General features: G+C 49.4%; 1 protein-coding gene across 1 annotated transcript in view; it reads left to right on the plus strand.

The window, feature by feature from the left end:
- The window catches only part of SSH1 (slingshot protein phosphatase 1), a 57,073-nt gene that overhangs the window by 14,473 nt on the left and 22,208 nt on the right, over positions 1 to 20,392 (plus strand). Inside the window, exons 3-6 of the mRNA XM_054594369.1 lie at positions 11,997 to 12,100; positions 16,677 to 16,741; positions 17,218 to 17,339; positions 19,464 to 19,532. Of these exons, the coding sequence (XP_054450344.1) occupies positions 11,997 to 12,100; positions 16,677 to 16,741; positions 17,218 to 17,339; positions 19,464 to 19,532 (360 nt within the window). The remainder of the gene's footprint in view (positions 1 to 11,996; positions 12,101 to 16,676; positions 16,742 to 17,217; positions 17,340 to 19,463; positions 19,533 to 20,392) is intronic.

Here is a 20,392-nt window from a genome sequence, read left to right on the forward strand (position 1 = left end):
TCCTCTGGAGAACAATTCCCGATAAGATACCCTGATAGGTACTCCTGACAAATAGTGGGTGTTCATAAGGGAGCCCACTGAGGTGGATGTACGGTCAAGTGTGGGCCCAGAGGCCCACGCAGAGAGCTGCTGCTGTGCCCCCATCCCACCGACAGACCTGGGCATTCGTGGTCCTGGGAGGTGACGTCAGCAGCGGTGCTCGGCGCCAAAGCTGCTGGTCGCCCGAAACTTTGAAAACAGGATGCTGAGTCACATCCTGCCGGCCTGCAGCATCCTGACTTTGGTGCCCTTCACAATGGGAGGCTCGCACGGGCCGCTTGGCCCCTCGCTGTTCCAAGGGGTGGGCTCAGAGCAGGAAAATGTTAAAATTAGGTCTTACACGGGCCAGGGATGCGTGTGCATGAGGTCCACGAGGACTGGACACACAGGGACCAAGAGGGACTGGGAGAGCGGAGCTTTCCATCGTTTCCCACTGCCTAGGGCACGAACCAAGGCTGCTCCCATTCTGGAAAGTGCCAAGAGGGGGCAGTGGTCCTACGGCAGGGAGCGATCTCTGCGGCTGAGGGAGAAAGTTTCCAACACGGAGGGAGAAAACCAGGAAGGATGCCTGTGACAATAACCAGTGACAATAACCAGTGATATGGTCTTAAGCTTTTATCACCTGCCAATGAAGAGTAAGTAGTGTTTTACCAAAATTCAATTAGGTAGAATTTGAAAAAATAATTTTTAACATTTCAAAACAAACCTTACAGAAAAGTTGCAAGTACAGCACAGAGAACTTTTTTCTGAATTGTTTTGAGAGTATGTTGCCACCCTCATGTCCTTTGAATACAGGCAAGGACGTTCTCCTACAGTGCAGACCCTTGACCCAAGACCAGTGACCCCTGACCCTGGTCTGTCACTGCTCCCTGATCCCCAGTCCCCCTTCAGGGTCCGCCATTTGACTCAGTAACATCCTTCGTAGTAGAAAGGTTCGGGCCAGCATCATCTGCGGCTTGTCGCTGGCCCGTCTCTTGAGTCTCTTCCTGTCTGGGACAGTCCGCAGTCTTTCTTTGACTCTCATGACCTGGACACTTTTGAAGGGGACATCATTTTGTAGGATGCCCCTCAGTCCAGGTTTGTCCGGTGTCCTCCTGTAAGTACATTCAGGTCGTGCCGGAACAACACGACGGGGATGGTGCTGTGTCCTTCTCGCAGAACCCTGCCAGGTGACATGCCAGTGCAGTTTGTCCCAGTCTCGTTCACTTGGGTCACCAAAGTGGGTTTTGTGTGGCTTCACTGTTAAACAGTTACCTGTTTCCCTTTTTCATTACGAAGTATTTCTTGGGTGATTCTTTGACATTATGTTAGTGTCCTGTCCCCCGTCAACTTTTCCGTTTATTTATGGCTGTATGGACTCATTGTTTGTCTGTTTTATTCAGTGGTTTATAACCTATTAATTGTATCACTGACTTCAGTGTTCAAATTGCCCCCTGATTTGGTCAGTGGGATCTCATTCAAGCTGTCTTCCACGTCCCTTTATTTTTTAAAATTGCTTTTAGAGAGATAGGGAAAGGAAGAGAGAGAAAAACATTGATCAGTTATTCCTTTTATTGATGTATTCATTGGTCGATTCTGGTATGTGCCCTGACCGGGAATCAGACCTGCAACCTAAGCATATCAGGACGATGCTCCAACCAACTGAGCTCCCCAGCCAGGGCCCACGTCTGCTTCATCCTTTAAGCATGTTCTTGCTTTCTGACACTAGATTTTTCAGGCCTCATCTTGTACTGTCTTTACTGCATCTCTGTAATCAATCATTTCTCCAAGGAGCGCTGGTTCATTTTAGTGGAAAATGGAATTTAGAAGCCGAGGCAGGTATGCTTATGACCATTGGAGCGATGCTATCCATAGGCCGTCTCTGGGGGGGGGGGGCGCTGAATGAGGGAGGACATGTGTGTATGTTCACTCACGTACTTGTGCATCTGTATTTATTTCTATACCTGTTTGAATACTTTGAAAAACATGAGTTCAAACTGATACCTTCAGTTCCGATCCTGTGTCTTTGGGCTCATTCTAGTTTTCTCTCCATATTTGTAACTCACTCCTCTGATGGTGAGAAACATGACTCCCAGTCGTCTTTAAATATAGAGCCCCAATGGCTGTAACCAGCCTCCTGTCTCTGCAGCCAGCTGTCCCGGCATGGATGCCTTCCTTGCCCCGCTCACCATCAAATACCCTGATTTCCAGTACCACACCCTCTCCTATGCTGAGATGCCCGCCTTGCTCTGCCCAGCAAATGGTTTTAGGTCTGAATCATTGGGTAAGAGACAAGGACTTTTCTGATGCTCTGTTTTCCTGATGTTTGAATTCAACAAAGGTACAGTGCTTCAGAGTCAGACTCTTGGTTTCCCTTCCTGGCTTTTCCACTTCTTGAGGGCCATGTGAACTTGACAAGTGACATAACCTCTCTGAGCCTCCGTTTCCCTGTGTGTAAAATACAGGTGGATGCTGAGGATCTGGTTAGGTGGTATGAATACGTGCTTAGCATGACCCTCAACATGTTGAGACGTTCATTATCAGTGTTATGTTCTCCGAATGCACGTTATCTTCTGGGCCCGAGAGGGGTCTGGAGAAGCTGAAGTCCTAGCCCTCGGTCTCAGGGTACTCAGGGTGACGTGGAGAACTGAGCTGCTGTGTTGTCTGAGGCACTTGGTTGCCAAGAGGACCCATCTGCCAGGTGACTGTAACTCCACTTACAGCACTTATATGGTGAGTCTTACTTGCCCAGCCCATCCTGTGTTAGTCAGCGCCCGGAGGTCCAGCTGCTCAGAGATTACCAAGGTGAGTAAGTCATGAAATAAGTGCTCTGAGACTGGGCAGCAGGACATACTCCTTTCTGGGTATTTACTTAGAATCTACTGTATGTCACACAGAGAGGAGTTTGAAAATCATGTGTCCTGGCTGTTGAATCCCACTTGGAGTTAAAATACACGGATGTGAAGATACCTTCACCACCAGTTAGTAGATTAATAGGTCTGGGAACACAGTCTGGGAATCAGGGGGCTTGGGTTCCTTAGCCTCAGTTTCCTTACCTGCAAAATGAGAGAAGGTGCTATGAAATCCGGAAAAGGAAGAGCCAGGGGCTTGTAGCTAGGGTGGGGAGGGACAAGGCGTGAAGCTGGAAGACTGGGGGATGAGACGAGAGAAGGAGAGGCTGTGAGTCGGAGAGACCCAGAGTAGAAGAGTTCATAAGGGCAACGGTACAGGAAGGGATACGTGGAGTATGGAAGAAATAGCGTGAAAGGTAGTACAAGGAAGGTTTTTATTATAAATCCCCTTTTCTGATTGTATTATAAGCTCCTTGAGGTCAGGGGGTATCCGATGAATGACATCTCGGTTAGCAACATATAAGGGCTAATTGTGGCTGCCCTAGAAAGCTAGCACAAGATGTTTGGACTCGAATCTAGAGGGAAGGTCATATCACTGAACGTGCTGGAGCCAGGAAACAGCATAACAAGGGCAGTGGTTAGGAACCGTGCGGAGAGGGATCCAGGCCAGGGGTCCTGCCCTGATTCTCGGCAGGCTGAAAGCTCCCAGAGCTATGCTTTCCTAATACCAGAGCTGCCAGCCACACCAGCTCTGCGTGGGTAGTTAAAATTTCACTGAGCTAAAGTTAAATAAAATGACAGACCCATTCATTGGTGACACTAACTACATTTTAAGTGTTCAGAAGGCACCTATGGCAAGTGGCTATCATCTTGGAGAGCACAAGCAGAGAACATGTCCGTTTTCTTGGACGGCACTGCCCTGCGGGGACCTTGGGTAGGTACCTAGCAGAGAGCCAGGCACACGTGGGGGCCCGCGGGGGCTGCGTGGCTCTCAGTTGTGAGGAGGGCCAGAACAGGAGCGGTGACTAAGGGGCTGGAGAGGAAGGGGCCCCTGGAAAGGTGAGGACTTGGCGACCACTGAATATGGGATTGGGCTGCATACCGAAGAAGGAACTAAGACCCTGGCACAGTGGAGATAATCATTCTTGAAATTTTTGAGTTGTTTCGAAACATTTTCTTCGTGTGACTGTTATTTCTGGCTGGCTAGGTTGCATTTGCTGCTGCTGCATTTCCTGCACAGTGTCCTCGCTAAGGGGGCTTAGATCCTGGCACACCAGATGTCCAGAGGAAGGTGGCAGTAGCACCAGCTTCTGTAGACAAGACCAGGGGACTCTTGGGGGTGCACTCAAGAAACTGTCCTTAGGTTCATAAGGCCGACTCCAGGCACATCATTTGCTGTCTTATGTATGCAGTAGAAAAAAATCCTGCTTTTGCGAGCTTGCTAGTATATTCGGCTGCTTGCTCCTACCCATTGGTATGAAGGAGAGCTGCGTAGCTGGCTTCACAGAATGTCTCTTACTGTCTGAAATACTTCTGGACATTCCTTTTGTCTGAGAGAAGCCTACGCCTTCCAGCCAAACAATACATGGCCCAGCAGCAAAGACATTTGTAATGAGCCCCGCCAGCCCTACTTGCCTGTGACCCCATTCCCTAAGTGTAATGGCCTGCAGAGCTGGAATTTCCCTGTTCTCAGCATGATGCGTCTCAGGGAACAGCTTGGAGCTCTGGCTGAGAGGCATGTCAGGTGAGTTCCTTGTTTTCTTACACTCTGAGGAGTGATGTGTGGAACAAGGCCTGGCCAGGCCGTGCTGTGGAGCACAGACTAAAAAGAACAAGGTCCTGGTGCAGCTCAGGTGACTTGGACTTGAGTTCAAAGCGAGGGGAGGACCCTTGGGAGAGCAAGGGAAGGAGTTTCTGTCTCCACCTGCCGTCTTCTCAGCCTTCTCCAAATAGTAAGTCTTCCATCTTCTCTACATCTTCATAAACTTCTCTTTGCTAGGAATGGGGTTCTGAGTCTGAACTATCACCAGTACTGGTTTGGCGGTAGATCTGTATTTATCCAGTGATACCTGCTGCTACTGTTGCCGTAGATGAGGCCATCCTGCCCTCTGACCAAGGGATTCTGCGGGAAGAGCACCGAGCTTGGAGCCCCTCAGTCCAGTTCTGCCCCGTGTTAGCTATATGACCACAGATAGGTCATTTGTCTGCTCTGTCTTGGTTCTTTCATTAGAAGGATGAAAACTCTTTCTTCTAAGAATTAAGAGCAAAAATGTAGGGGCAAGCTGTCTGTAAACTATAAAGAACCATTCAGCTTGAAGGTATCATTTACATATTTAAAACAAAGTTCACTGAGTGCCTATGGTATACCAGGCGTTCAGGGGCTCACTTCTTAGGTCGACAGTTGGATGGCTCAACCGGAAGCCCAAGCTTTGTTTCTTAGCTTCGCACGTCCTGAAACTTAAATTCATTACTACACCCAGGGATGGTCACGTTCCAAGCAGCCAACTTCTACTAACCAAATTGAAACGAAACTGGCTTATAAACCAGAATGGACATGTATGAATTCTCAGTGGGGCCTTTTACACCAGAGACCAAATCCCACTCTGTTCACCATTGGGCAGGTGTAGGTAACCTTTCGACTCTCCTGCTCCCCTTGCTCCTCCTCGTTGTCTGCTGATCCTTTGAGGCGCACATCGGAGTTGCTTCTTCCAGGTAGATCTCCCTGGACCCCAGGCGGAACTGGGCGTCCCCCCTGCGTGCACAGGCGCCTGTGTGCTCGTGTATGTGTCTGCTGTGCGGGCTGCTGCATCCCATTGCGGATCCTGTCCTGTGTCTGTCTGATCCACGAGAATGTCATGTTGCTCCAGGGCAGGAACTGTGTCTGTTTTGTTTCTGAATGCCCAGGGCTCAGCACTGACCAGACACAGTAAATATTTGTGAATCAAAATGGAATTAACAGAACCTCCCCCTGGGAGTGTTCAGTGGTACCCACCTTTATATTTGTGCCCCTTTTTTTTTCTGAAATTATGATCAAATCTGCTAGACAAACCACAGCGCACTCTGTAATCACCGGGCAGAGCCAAGTGCAATTGAGGGTTAGTTCTGTTCATGGACAAGTAGTGGGGGTTGTTTCAGCCAGGCCAGTCAATTTGGGATCCTTTTCAGAGCCTGTACTTTATTTAGTTCGTATTCTCTGATTTTTTTGTGAGATATAGCGGCAGAAATCCTAAAATCATTCACTGGAGTAACTTCCTGTTTCCTCATCTATGAAATGAGCCTGATAATGCCTGCTCAGTCTACCCAGAAGTTTCTAGAAGATCAAATCAGTTGACGTTAGCTAGAGGGCTTTTTCAACAGCAGAGCTTATCAGAGGTCAGATCTGTCGTTTTGCAGTCATTTCATAGCATTGTAATGGCAGGGCTGCCTTTCAAGGGCAGGAACGTTTGTGGCTCTGAAAGTATTTGCAGAAGATGGGCACGTGCCCTTACCTGCTAACCTGTTCTGCTGCTTCTAGGAAGGCTGTTACTTTGCTTTATGACCTGGCATGACCTCCCTCCATTGTACCCAATTATGTTCCTCTCCTGAGGGGACTGTGCATTTTTAGCGATGGTGCTTTTCACCTGCAGAAAACATTTCTTGTGCACCTACTGTGCGTAAGGTACTTTTATGAAGCCCATGGGAGAAAGCAGTTTTCTCTGTGTCTTCTGCGACTGTGAAATTGAGGGGTTCTTAACCCTGGCCATGTGTCAGAAGCACTTCTGGAACTTTTAAAAAACAGGTGCTCAGACTTACTGCAGACCTTTTGATTTATAATCAGTTAAGGTTAGATCCAAGCATGAGTATGTTGTAGACATTTCATAGGTTCTTCAGATGTATAGCCAGATGTAGAAATCAGGGGCATTGGCATAATATTCTGTGATGTGGCATTGCTACACTTCACATTTCTGTTTTTCAAGGAATTAAGTTTCTGAGTGGCCTGGCACACACCCACGCCACCCAAACATATGCCCGTCCCTTAAAGAGGATCATTACCTTTACCCTTGAGGACACTTGGGCAGGCTTGGCTTGGTACTGTACTTCTTAGTCTGCAAATATTTGCTATTTGAATGAATGAACAGAACCCTGTGAGTGACTCTCAAAACATACATGTAGTAGAATGTAAATCACAACCCCGACTGGCGTATTTTTATTTTGCTAAACTGCAGTGTGCACCAGACTCACTACGGGAGTTAAACAGGAGGCTTCCCTGGCTGTCTTAGAGACTTTCAGGAGTTCAACCGCCTTCCTGCAGTTGTCACATGAAGAAAACCGTGCCTGCCCCTCCGAGCCGTGGGAACTGCGCGGCGTGGCCCAGCTAAGTGCCTGGCACAGTTTCTGCCATGTGGCCGGTGCCTGGTAATGACAGTGTTGTTGATGAGAAGCAGCCTGGCCAGCGTGGCCATGCCACCCACAGAACTCCTCAGGGTTCCCATTCAGACCAGAAGGACCGAATGATGTGTCCTGGGGGCAGGGTGATAGGGGCGGTCCTCCAAGCCTTCTGCTTGTCCCCAGGGCCGGAGAAAGAGCTCTAACACCAAGGCTTGTCTTCCAGAGGCCGGCTCCCTGAATGAACCCCTCTCTCTCTTCCCTGCAAACCACGCTTTCACCTGCTGGGAGCAAGCACTGAAGGCGAGCTCCTGTTCTGACCTCTCAGTGGCGTGTGCTTTGGCAGAGCCAAAGCAGCCACCCCGCAGTCAGTAGTCTGGGCAGGTAGGGACAGCGGGCGTTGCAGGGGTTAAGAGGGCGGGCGTGGGGCAGACATACTTGGGTCTAGCTAGTCCCATCCTGTGCAGATGTATGCTCCTGGGCAAGCTGTGGTTTCCTCAGCTGCAAAGTAAGAATAATTGTAGTGTGTGTTTCACTTGATCCTTTTGTGAGGATTTGGGGGCTGGGGGAAGCTTCCACATAAGACCTTCCCAGAAGCCTCTACTCAGTGCTGCTTCCTTTGTGAAGACTTCCAAAATCCACCAGTTAGATGCTCTCTCTTCCCTCTTTGAAACACTAGCAGAGTTCCTTTCATATGGTACGGATCCCATTCTGCCCTGCATTATGGTTATTTGTGTCTTTAGTTTATTTCACTGGCTGAAAGAAGTGCTAACAACAGACAGCTCCTGGCCGGCTCCTGCCGGGTGGGCTTCAGGGTCCTGTGCCAGGCCCCGCAGGACCTGGGCTCGCTTACCTGTACTGCCTGTCCTGTCCTAAGCACCTTGTGTGCAATTCTCCAAGCTCCTGTGTGTGCAGGTCAGGGTCTCTCTACCTGGAATGCCCCCTCCCTGGACTTGCCTCCTCAAGTAGCAATTAGCATGACTGAAGAATTTCCAGAATGTAAATGTGCTTTTGAAAGCACCAAGAAACTGCAGCAGCTGCCTGCGGTCAGTGTTGGGTGAATGGGTCGTGTTTTGAAAAACTGGAAATCCTTCAATATGTCGATGGCGACAAGCATGGGGTCTGCGTGGCCTGGGGTCTGTGACTGGACGGCCAGCTGTTTTCCCGCACGGTTTCTAAGACCCTAGCGCATGTTGCTGAGGCCGAAACAGCCGTGGGAGGCAAGCGATTAGAGGAACTTGGGCTGCGCTGCTCCCTCTGAATGGCCCTCTTTCATCAGGATACGCAGGGACAAGGGCCTTTTCAACCCAAATATCAGGGGAAGACGAGAGTTCCACAAGAGCCATTTGCTCTCTGGGTGGGGACATCATCCAAGGACAAGGGCTCCTCGCGGAAGGACTCCAGCCTTTCCCTCACCTTTCTGCTCTCTCCGGGGGGATTGGGAGGCAGGACCTGGGCAGCGAGACATGTGACCCCGGCAGGCCTGAGCCTTTTTTATTTTCCCGACTTCTGCATCTTCCGTCTGCCACCGCCTCACTTCTGCTCTTCAGAGGTTTCCGACCCAAATTAGTGCGTATCCCCGCCGCCAGGCTGTCCTCCCACCACGCTGCGGTGTCTGCATGCCTGGCCGTCCGTGCTTTGAGGCCTGGGACTTTTGGAGGAGCAGCGATTGAGGTTCTTGCCTTCGACGCGTTGTAGAAATGTCAATCCTGCGTCGCCTCCTGAAACGGCAGGAGCCAGTGCCTGAGAACACGTTTGTGCTCTGGAGATAACACCGCTGAGGCAGGGGGTCGGGAGGGCAGGGGCTGGCTTTGTTTTGAATGCCAGATTTTTCTTAAAGCGACGAAGGAAGACAGTTCGGTTTAGTTTGTCTGGGTCTGACCTTCAGGAGGTCTAGTCGCTCTGTTAGGGACCCCAGCGTCCCTGAGCTGAGGGCTGGTGTCCTGTAGCCGGGTGGCTGGTGTGTGGGTGTGTGCCCCCAGCCCTGAGCAGCTGGGAAAGTGTGTGTGCCATTGCCCAGGTGGGTTTGTGAAAGGCTTCCTTCCCCAAAGGGGTGCCTCGAGACCGATGAATCGGGGCGCAGCGCCTCTGGGTGTCAGAAGCCTGGCTGAGAGCCCCACGGAACACTGGCCGCGGGAGGCAGTGTCCGCGTCAGCCGCCCAGAGCGTGCATGAGCCTCTGGGCGCCGTGAGCTACGAGCAGAGGACAGGAAACAGGGTCACGAAGAATGTCTGCATCTCGTTTACATAACTCCTGTGACTGCCCCTGCTCTGTGGCCTCTTGGCCCCGAGAGGCATCCTGTGTGGCCATCCTTGTGCCGTGTCCTCTCACTGTCTCCCCAGGCGCAGGGCGATGGCACCGGCTTGGAATAATGTGTTCTCTGGGCTTCCCTGCAGCTCCCAGTCTCACTCTTTCCAGTGAACGCCCGGACCGTTTGCTGGGAGGAGGACAGAGGCAAAGTGTTCCCGGGCCGTCCACACAGCCCCCGGACTTCACATGTGCATGGGAGGCACTGCTTCTTTATCAGCCTCAGGAACCCCGAGGAACAACTGGCCTTGTCAGTGATCACAGGGTAAAGCCAGCCCATTCTTTTGCATTGTTCCCCTTTCTTTCCAAAGGAAGTGTAAGGGAAACCAAGGGGAATTTTCACCCATGATTTCCAAGGCAAAGGTCACTGTTAATGGCTGGCTGTTTCCAGAGTGCTCGGGTTTCTGGTCAGTATGGATTTTTGTTTTTCTATTTTTTTTTTTAAACTCATGAACAAAAGAGGCTGACGTTGCCTTGAAAAGATTTTTTTTCCCCAGTGGCTTCGACGCACTGATGGTTAAGTTTCATGGGTTTTGGAGTCCCTTAGGCAGCTCTTGGAGGCTTTGCTGAGAATAAGTAGTGAGCAATCTGTGTCTAAAAGAGAACAGTTCTGGAAACAAACTCGGTTTTGAAATTTTAAGGAAGGAGAGGGTGACAAGTTGGAAGGGTCGAAAAGTGATGGGTGATTCAGCCACCTGCTAAATTAGGACAACCTGGATTTCACATTGGCCAGGAGAGTGCTGAAGCGCCGCTTGCCTTCCGTGGGTGAGAGGGAGACAGCAAAGAAAGGATGCTCCTCATTTCTTCCATCATCTCTCATCCTGGGCTCCTCAACACTCAGAACGTGCAGCATAAACATATGACTAATAAGCGGGAAGGACGGCTTGGCAGTACGTTGGCGATCATAAATAAAGAAGTGTTGTACAGATGTAAAGTATTGGCATTATAAAATCTATAAAGCCAGGTATCAGTAATGCGAAGGCCCAATTAAGAGAGGCAGGCCTAGCCTTATTATTTGATATTTGAGCAGTCACTATTTTTAGCATGGGAATCAACCAGAAAAACTAACAGATTTGATTATGGACTTATATTCTAGAAGATAACCATGTTTCTCATTCCAGAATCTGCTGAGTTACATGCTAGTCTGCATGGTGAATTTTCTTAGCACCTACAGTTACATCCCTTAGATGAGTTTTTTATTCCAGGGTTAGAATGTTTAACTACTCACCTTAGGTGTCTGGGGCAAAGGTGATCTTGTTTTTTTATGTTACAGAAGACGTATTTTTATTAGGAATTGATTTTCTCTCTGTTAAAACAGAAAAAAAAAAGTGCTGCGGGGTTTTTAAAAAGATTTTTTCCCTTCAGATTATTTATGTGTTAATTGGTTGCTCAAGACTGAATTAATGATCTTTACAGTTTCCTAAAATTTGAACTGTGATCTTCTTTCACAGAATTAATACAAATAAAATGTTTTTGTTATACCGTGAGTACATGTTTTCTATTACTTTGAAAATCGAACAAAAATAATCTTTTTAAAAAGTTAATATTTGCTCAATGTAGACAATTTAGAACATACTAAGAGGCAGAAAGAAGATAATCATATGTAGTCCAACCTCTCAAAAAATACTGTTAATAACTTTGGTATATTTTATGGGTAGTTTTCAGAGTTGATGGTATTTTTGAATAAGGGTATTGATAGTCATTAATAGATAATACAGTCTATCAATTTATACAGTCCTCACTTCTGCTCAGCAAAAGAGTTTTTGGAGCATTTGGAAATCTTGAAAAATTTTTAATTGCAAATTTTTAAGCTATAGGCTGAATGCACATGTTATTGGTGGTTGAAATAACAAAAAACCAAAGACACATTCTTCTCCACAATTCCCTGGGTCCGGTTGAGGTTTTCTGCAACAACAGCGGATGGAGCAACCTTGACTAAGTCACGTCACAGGCCAGCGGCCACTGACTTTCCTTGCAATGCAAACAAACGGTGGAAGCGTCATTTCCCGTCCCTTGTGTTCCCTCAAAGGGAGGCACCAAGAGGCGGTCAAGTTGTTAGAAGTCATGGAGTCAGAAACAGAGGTCAACAGCAAGACTTAAATTCACAAAGTGAATCACCCTGTCCTAAATCAAGAGTCTGTCCCTATTTTTAGAAGACATCGTAGTACTGTGCGGTCCCTGTACAGTACCCTGCAGGAAAGGGCTCTTGGCCTACGTAAAACCTTGGGTGTTTTAGCAGAAGCCTTATTTCATCACGCAGACTCTCCAGCAGCAAGCTTGTAGCTAAGGTTTGGGAAGAAAGACTGTTATGTGAAGTTTCTATAAAAGCTGTTTTATCCCATTTGATTTTTATATGCTGTTTGTCCGCACTCCAGCTTTGCCTCTGGAGCATGTTTTGGCTCATGTTCCTCTCTGAATTCCAGCCTAACTGTGCTTGGGTTTTTTTCTCCCCAGCGTGAGTGAGAGCTTTTTCATGGTGAAAGGAGCAGCCCTCTTCCTACAACAGGGGAGCAGCCCTCAAGGCCAGCGAAGTCTTCAGCACCCCCACAAGCACGCAGGTAACATGATGTTTTCACATTGCAATGTATTTTCTCTGCTGCTAGAGGAACTTCCCAACCAGGAGACTGGTCATGAGCTGTCTGCTGGTTTTCAAGGCCAGAGAAATGACAGGGCCAGGCTTGTAGGCACTGGTACGGGGAGAAGCCCTGTCTTGAGCAGGTGGCCCACATGTGCTTTCCAGGTGGCTCTGGTATTAGGCGACCCTTGTGAGCATCTGTCTCTGCCCCACAAGTAAGGTGGTCAGTAGCGTTCGGTTTGGACCTTATCACAAAGATTTCCTGCTCGGAGTTTATCAGTTAACTGCATGTTTTGAGTCGTAGTATGACTTCTTTAGCAGATGCACCAGAAGGCGTTCTAGCCAGGTGTTGCCCCCTTGAAAACGGCCACCTTGGGGTGCCATGGACCTAGTCTGGGGATGCTGTCATTTCTCCAAGCATTTGGAAAATTCTCATTGGGAGATTTTCTTTCTTTTGGGTTTTTTTTTCATGTTCTCTACAATCCACTAGTCTTAACAGTTGATACCAAAAGAAAAAAAAAAATCTCCTTTGGCAATGGAATGAAAAAACAGCAATTTTTAAACTTTGCCAAGACCATCTAGAAAGAAACAAAATATAGTGACAACATCTGACGTGAGTAGCTGCTCACCCGCCTAGCCTTACAGAGTGACACGTGTCCACGCTGTGTATCCCTCCCCCTTCCTCCCGCCCCCCCAGCTGGGGATAGAGGACGCCCATGGAGGGGGCTCGGGAACCCTGCCGCATTCAGCCGGGGCAGAGGGCCCCGAGGGCCGGCATGCACCTAGAGTACTAACTGCTCTTCACGTTGAGCAAAGCCACACCACTTGCTGTCTCTGGGTGTTGGGCCTATAGGTAATAAGGTTTTTAAATCCCAGTTTCCAAATTCTCTGTAACAGGATGTATTACTGTGACAATGCAAAGAGAGCTCCAGCCGGCCTTGTTCGGGGAACTCATTTACAATCCTTTGGCACGCACTGAGATGGCATGTCTCTATTTTTTATGGTGCATTTGGTTCGGGGAAGTAGGGAAGTGATAAAGTAGGGATCAAACCTAGGACTACTTTAGGTTCAAAAGCAAACAAATAAGGAATGCCTATAAGGTAAAAAGCCTGGTTTTCTTTGGTGGCTTGACTCTGAAACCAAGGCAATTTGAGAATTCAGAAAATATTTGTGTACAAGTTGATCTTTGTAATAGGCAGACAGCCTCTCCAGGTGCTTCTGGGACAGGCAGCGCGCATCTGAATGTGAGCTGGGAGGGCCTCCGACTCCTGGGACAACAGGCGAAAGCAAGTAGCTGTTGAGGCCAGTTTTCTTGTCCCTTTGATCCTTTGTTTGTCTAACCTCAAGCCATCCAGCCTCCTTTTGGATCTGAGTGCCTAGATTAGAATTTCCTATCCTGCGATTTATAGCAGACACCAAGACTCAATCAATATTTTCACATAATGATATTTATAATCAAGATTTAAGTCTATTTTAAGCCAAGAAAACAGTTGTCCTGCACAAGGAGGCATTGTAGTTTGAGGAAAGAACATGCGCTTCGGAGCCGGGCAGTCCTGGCTTCTGATCCCAGTTCCGCAGCGTTCGGTGCTGTCGCAGCCTGCCTCCGAGCCTCAAGAGTCTGTAAAGTCTGCTAGTCTTTACAGCGGGTGCTCACCACCAGAACCTCGGAGGGTATAGAATTCAAAGTTCACACAGGTCGCCTGTTTACCTCCTGGCAGGTGCTCAGCGGATACTGATCGCTGCGATGACTTCTAGTACAATAAACCTACACATGGAGCCTTTACTTTGCTAACGGTTCTGCCCTGTTAGGAATTTAACCGTTGTTTTTGTCTTAACCATAATACACACAACAAAGCAAACGCTCAAGCTTTGTCCACGCAGTATGAAACGTCTCCTTCCTCTGAGTCAAAGGGTATTTTCATGCCGTGTGAGAGCTGGAGGAAGTGCAGAACCGTTTTATAGAAGCCCTGAGTCAGCCTGGGTCACGCATTTCTTGAATGTACATGAGAGGAGGAAGAAAGCCACCGGCCCGTTGGCTCTGTTCCCCCAGGGTGTGGAATGGCTGGTGAGCTCAGGAAGGCGGAGGGAACGCTGACCGTCCCCGCATGACCCACAGCCCCATCCATAACCGCCACGCAGAGCCGAGGACAATTGAGGGTTAATTCTGTCTGTGTCAAAGGAGTTCAGTTCATTTCAGCCAGTCCAGTCCATCTGAGACTCTTCCTAGGGCCAACGTTTATGCTTATATGCTCTGAGGTTTTTGCAAGTACCTGGTGAACGCTTCAGCATCTGGAGACTGTGTGGATGCCACCCTGGGGTGGGGATTCCTGCCTGTGAGCAGTCCCGCATCCCCACAAGCGGTCCCGCATCCCCACAAGCGGTCCCGCATCTCCACAAGCGATCCCGCATCTCCACAAGCGGTCCCACTCAAGGGACACACTCTCTCTCTCTCCTCTCTCTCTCTCTCTCTCTCTCTCTCTCTCTCTCTCTCTCTTTCTCTGTATAGAGACTGTCCCTTTGATTTGGGTGCCCATCTGACACTGGCTGGTTTTTGCTTCCTTTGTGCGCTTTGACTCAGAGTGGGTGGCGGTGGGGCCCAGGCAAGCCAAGAACCGGCCGTGGTGGCTGTGAGCCACTGCGGCCTTGGTGACGTGACAAGCGAGAGTGCCTTTAGGTAGAGCAGGGGGATGGGGAGCCATTATCATTAATGTGAGTCCTGAACCCCCCGTCACTCCTTATAGAAGGTGGTGCCAATGTAGAGTAGTGTACACTGTGGGGCCTGTAATGGAGAGAACAGATGGGGGCGGCGGGGGGCAGCTTTCTTTTTCTATTTTTTTCAATAATATTTTATATTCAGAATTATTCTGTATTAGTTTCCGATGTACAGCAAAGTGGGTAGAAAACCGTGTGCTTTACAGAGTGGGTCCCCCAGCCCCGTACCTGTTTATCTCAATACCATTGACCGTGTGCCCTATGTTGTAACCCACGTCTCTGTGGCTATTCCGTAACTGCCTATTTGTGCTGCTTAATCCCGTCGCCTTTTTCGCCGGGCCACCAGCTCCCTCCCCCCGACAGCTGTCAGTCTGTTTTCTATGTCTATGAGCCTGTTTCTATTTTGTTTGTTGGTTTATTTTGTGAGGGGCAGTTTTCTAATGACCTGATTCCTCTCTGAGGGAGGAAGTACAATTTGGACGGCCTACATCAACCTGCCCTAAAATTTAAAAGTTGCTTTTGCAGAAGGAATGACTTCAATGTATTGATCCTCCTGGGGTTCTAGTTGTGCTCAATAGGGTAAAGGTTTTTTTTTTTTAAATAAAAGGTAATTCTGTTTCCTTAGAGCAGCAATTTTCAACCAGGGTGCCACAAGAAACCTGTCTATTTAGCCAGGGGCACTGACCTCTTTTCCCTTAAACTGTCAAACAAACAAACAAAAAAAAATGACAGAAGCCAACACAATAGCCGTCTGGTGTGAATGAATCAACATTATCCCTTTTTTCTGTCAGATCGGCAAAAGACATTTTTTAGTGTAACGCAGAATTTTAGTAATTAGTTCATGTGTGCCATGAGATGAAAAAGGTTGAAAATCGTTGCCTGAGGGTGTTGCACACATTGAAATTAATACAGATTTTTCTGAGTTTTCCTTGCACTTTTCTACATCAGCATCTTTACAGATGAACCTTTTCTTCAGAAAGAAACCCAGGCAAACATTTTTAAAAAATGTATAAGTTAGAAAAGCACTGTTAGAGTCACACTTGTTCCTTACTAATTGGGAGGCTCCGCGTCCAGGCCCCTCTGCCTTGAGCGCCCGGCTCGTCTTCCCTCAGGCTGATCCCGCGGGGCCGGGGAGACACACCACCTCCCTGCCCTCCAACTTGGGGGCGCTGCCGCGCCCAGGGGCCACTCAGGGAAGTTCGCTACCTGGCCCTGGATTCCTGCCTCTTCTAAATAGCGGTGGGGGGCGGTGGGGAGTGGGGTATAATTTTTAGCAAGGAAATAAGAAAGTGACAGCTTGCCATCATTTCTCTGGGGACACAGTATGTTCCTGTTGTCTGTAGAGCCACTTAGTCATTTCCCCTTCTGCCCATGGATGTGTTTTCTCTGAGGGAAAATGCGGAGGAGTTGAAAGAGGAAAAGTGGCGCCCAGCCCTTTTTCCTCCAGACCAACTCTTAGCAAACCCCCTCCTCCAGCCGCGTCCTTAGTTTCTGCCGCCCTACCCTGCACAGTAATGTTTGCTTGAATTTAATCATGATTCCACTCCAGGCTTGTCTGTATTTGCCAAATTTTGTACTTAAAAACCCATATAGCAAGTATCATGGAAAACAAAAGTCATTTTTAAAAACAGGGCAAAAAGCTGTATCTCACTCTTGCTCGTTATCCTTTTCAGGAGCGGAGTAAGGGAAACTGAGGCTTTGTGTTTTGGGGATGTTTTTGCTGTGATGGGGATAGAGACGTTTTAATGTCTAGCTCTTCTTCCAGGCCCTTAAGATCAGCCTCTCATAGGTTTCTGCCTAGAAAGTCGGAGGGTGACCTTTTCAAACTTCCTTCGTTGGTCCAATAGGTGACTTGCCCCAACATCTTCAAGTAATGATCAATCTTCTGCGTTGTGAAGATAGAATCAAGCTGGTAAGAAGAGACAAGAGTGGCAAGTTTTAATTTTTAATTGTGAAATTTGGTAGGGAATTACTCCTGAGCAATGGGTTGTGGTGTGGGTGGGGTGGGTATGAGTTCTACATTTTAAAATTCTCCCAAATTGTTCACAAAAGCCAAAATGAAGTTGGCTCCTCAGTACCCAGGAGGTCCAGAGAAAGGACCTCCTGGGTGTCAGGTCTCTATATCAGTCTGTGCTAAGTGGGCATCTTCGTTCTCTGGATTTTACTGTTCACCCGTTTAACAAACTTGGGGAGGGGGTCTCCTCTGAGCCGGGCCCTGTCCCTCGTGTTGGGGGTGTAAGAGGGATGTGGCTCCTGTGCCTAAGAATCTCATCTTGATTCCTAAACTCACGGGAGGAAAGGTAGAAAACAGAAGCCCTTGGCCGTGGTTGGGCGCGGGAGGGGCACCGGCTGGAGAGGCAGCCAGTGAAAGCATCTCTGCCCACGCAGGCCGTGCGCCTGGAGAGCGCCTGGGCGGAGCGGGTCCGGTACATGGTGGTGGTGGACAGCAGCGGGCGGCAGGACACGGAGGAGAGTATCTTGCTGGGAGTCGACTTTTCCAGTAAGGAAAGGTGAGTCTGATGGGACGGTGGTTCCCTTCTACAAATGGACAAGAGTTGCTGCTGGAAAAATATCTCTGGGGTCCCGTAGCCTTGGGAGCTGATGGTGGGATGCGTGGTAGCAGGTGGCGGGGTAGATCAGGCACCGCAGAGCACAGTTTGTCTCAGCCCTCGTGGGCGGGTGCTCTGCTAGACCCTGTCTCTGCTCTCAGAGCTCAGGGTCTGCTGAGAGGACAGAAAACTTACTCTGTGCCTAGAGCTCTAACACTGGCTGCTGTTGGCGGTGCTCTGGAAGGGGCACCCTAGCCTGGAGGGCTTCCTGAAGGAGGTGATGACTGTGGTGGACACAGGTAAAAGCAGGAGCCAGCCCAGTGAAGCAGGGAGGATGCCATGCAGGCAGACGGGCCCATTTAAGAAGCATGTGCTTGATAGCCAGTGAGTCAGCGCCTTATCCAGTATTGCTATCCCATGAATTCCCAAGCGCCAGCTGGCGGGTCCTGGGTCAGAGGCTTAAAGAGAGAGGTTTGGAATTTCCCAATAACTAGAGGCCAAGTTCATTTTATCATAGGCCCTATTATTTTTGTGAAATGAAGGCAAACGGCTCTTCTTACATCTAGGATAAGTTAATACATGTGAGATCATTGCAAAGCCTGGATTTGTTAAAACTAGACTAAGTTGACTCCCTTTAGTCATCATTCATTAATCTACTCATTCATTAAGCAAACAATTTATTTGCATTCTCCCATGTATGAGGCAATAGGCCAGGCCCAGGTAAACAAAGAAGCAACAGTACACACAGTTCTTGACCTCAGGGAGCCTGTAAGCTCAGTGAAGAAGAGGGCCATAATCAGATGCCGGGCTGATGGGCTCAGGGATGCAGATATGTGGGGGCTCTGGGAGCACACGAGGGGGGTGGGTATAAAGGGGCCACATCAAAAGCCTCCGGAGCATGCGGTGGCTAAACCAAGTCTTAAAAGACGAGTAGGCAGCTGGGCAAGGTCAGGAGTAGGGGCGTGTTGGTCTGGTGCTCTGAGGGGTCCCCTCCTTGCCTCGCCCTAGCACTGACGTGTCCATGAAGCTCCAGGAGTTCTGAGTCTTAAATTTTATTTTGCTGCCCTGCAAAAGGAAATGCAATTAGCCCATCAAGAATGGGTAGGACTGCAGGGCGGGACCTGAGAATTGGCCTAATGTGAAAGGCTTAGCCTAGTTTTCCCCGAAGGGCTTAAAACTACCTTCCCCACAGATGCAGAAGCAGAGGGTGGAGGAGCCCGGCATGGTCGCAGGCGCTCTGCGAGCCCAGAGCGCCCTGTCCACCCTCAGTCGCACGCGCGTAACATTACTCCCGGGCGGGCTGTTAGGTGGCAGCGGAGATGTGAGCTGGAGATCCCTGGAGGTTGGTGGAGCCGGCCTTGGCTCAGCTACAGCCGTTTCTCACAAGCTGGCTCTTTCACATGCCTGAAGAATGTTCGTAATAACCCGAGGAGCCCCTCTGATAAAGCTCTTTCACTGCCTCTGTGCGTTTCAACGGCGCCAGTCTCTAAAGTATCACTTCACTGTTAGGATGGGCAAAACAAAAGCAGATTAAGCTAGTTCTTAAAACAGCAGCTGCACAAAAGGCACAGAAACAGAGGCCTAGCACTGAACTCCAGTAATAGTGTTGGCACCCTCCCCTCCTTCTTCACCCCAGGGCAGGAGGCTGCGTTGGCTGCCACCACTCGCCTGTGTCCCCCAGAGTGTGTATGGCCTTGTGCCCGGAGCGCGCCAGCCTTCAGTGGCTTCACCCCTGCTACAGGGAGGTCGCGGGGTCATTTGGTTGCTCCTTGTCCCCTGAGAGCTGTGGCTGAGACCTGGTGTTTATGGAGCTGCAGCCCCACCAGACGGTGGGGTCAGAGGACCCTGTGACTGTCTCCAAGAAGGGGTCCCAGGCAGCCCCCTGCATGGGGCCGTCACAGACCTGCGTGTTCTAGAATTAAGGGGTGAGCAGTCCCTGCAGCGTGTCTCCCAGACACACCCAGCGCCAGACCGGGTCAGGGGCCGGTCCCCCGTGAGCTGGACGGGACGCAGGAAGACACGGGGAAGCCTGTGTGCGAGCAGGTGAGCTCTAACCCCGGACGTCTTCTCTTTCCTCCCGCGCAGTAAAAGCTGTACCATTGGGATGGTTCTCCGACTGTGGAGTGACACGAAAATCCACCTCGATGGCGACGGGTAAGCATACCCCTTCAAAAGATTCTTTTCATCACTATAAACTCTGAAAGACGAGTTGGTTTGAGCATCACTGGGTAGTCATTAGCAACAGAATCACCGGTGTGCCACGTTTGTTTATCAGCAGAAGCAATATTGCCCTCTGGGGAGCCACACAAGGAAAGGGGCGTTCTGGATCAAGGGCGCTGCAGTCGTGAGTTCGCCATGGCAGCCTGTTACAGGAGATCACTGGTGTGGGAAGTTCAAGAGCAGCAGTACACTGACATTCATTCATTTGCCTTGATGGGGTAAATGAATACCCAGGACGTGCCCTCCTTTTGGGGCTGGCCCCCGGAAGTTCCCAGATAAATGGGGCAGCAGCAGGAGCTCACAGTCTCGGGGGCACAGGGAAAGACATGCAGTGACAGGAGCAACAGGGTCGCGAGTGCCGCTTGGGGCTGCAGAGGAGGAGCCGTTTGGTGGGTCCTGGGCGGGTATGCGAGAGGAGGGGCCGTCAGGCTCTGCGTGCTTTGGTCCCCAGGGGAGATGCACGGGTTCTGTGATGGGTGGAAAGACGCAGGATCAGAAATCGTCCCTAGTAGGATTCCAACAGTAAAAGTTATGCTGCCTCATAGAGCTGGGAGAAATAAAAATTTGATTTCTTCAAGACATTGGATTAGGGTAATATTTTTCCTTTTTAAAATTGTATCGTCCATTAGTATATTTTCAGTGCAATTCAGAAAACAGACAAACAAAAAACCAAAAGCAGACCGATGGGCTCTGTGGGACGGAAGGTGGCAGGCGGGCGGGGACCGGTGCAGGGGCACAGATGAGATGGTGTCTAGTGCTGTCGCTGCTGTGCGCCCTTTGCCAGGGTTTTGGCT

Source organism: Pteronotus mesoamericanus, unplaced genomic scaffold (genome assembly GCF_021234165.1).
Source record: "Pteronotus mesoamericanus isolate MK-2021 breed Mesoamerican mustached bat unplaced genomic scaffold, CSHL_Meso_final scaffold_507, whole genome shotgun sequence".
NCBI lineage: Eukaryota > Metazoa > Chordata > Mammalia > Chiroptera > Mormoopidae > Pteronotus > Pteronotus mesoamericanus.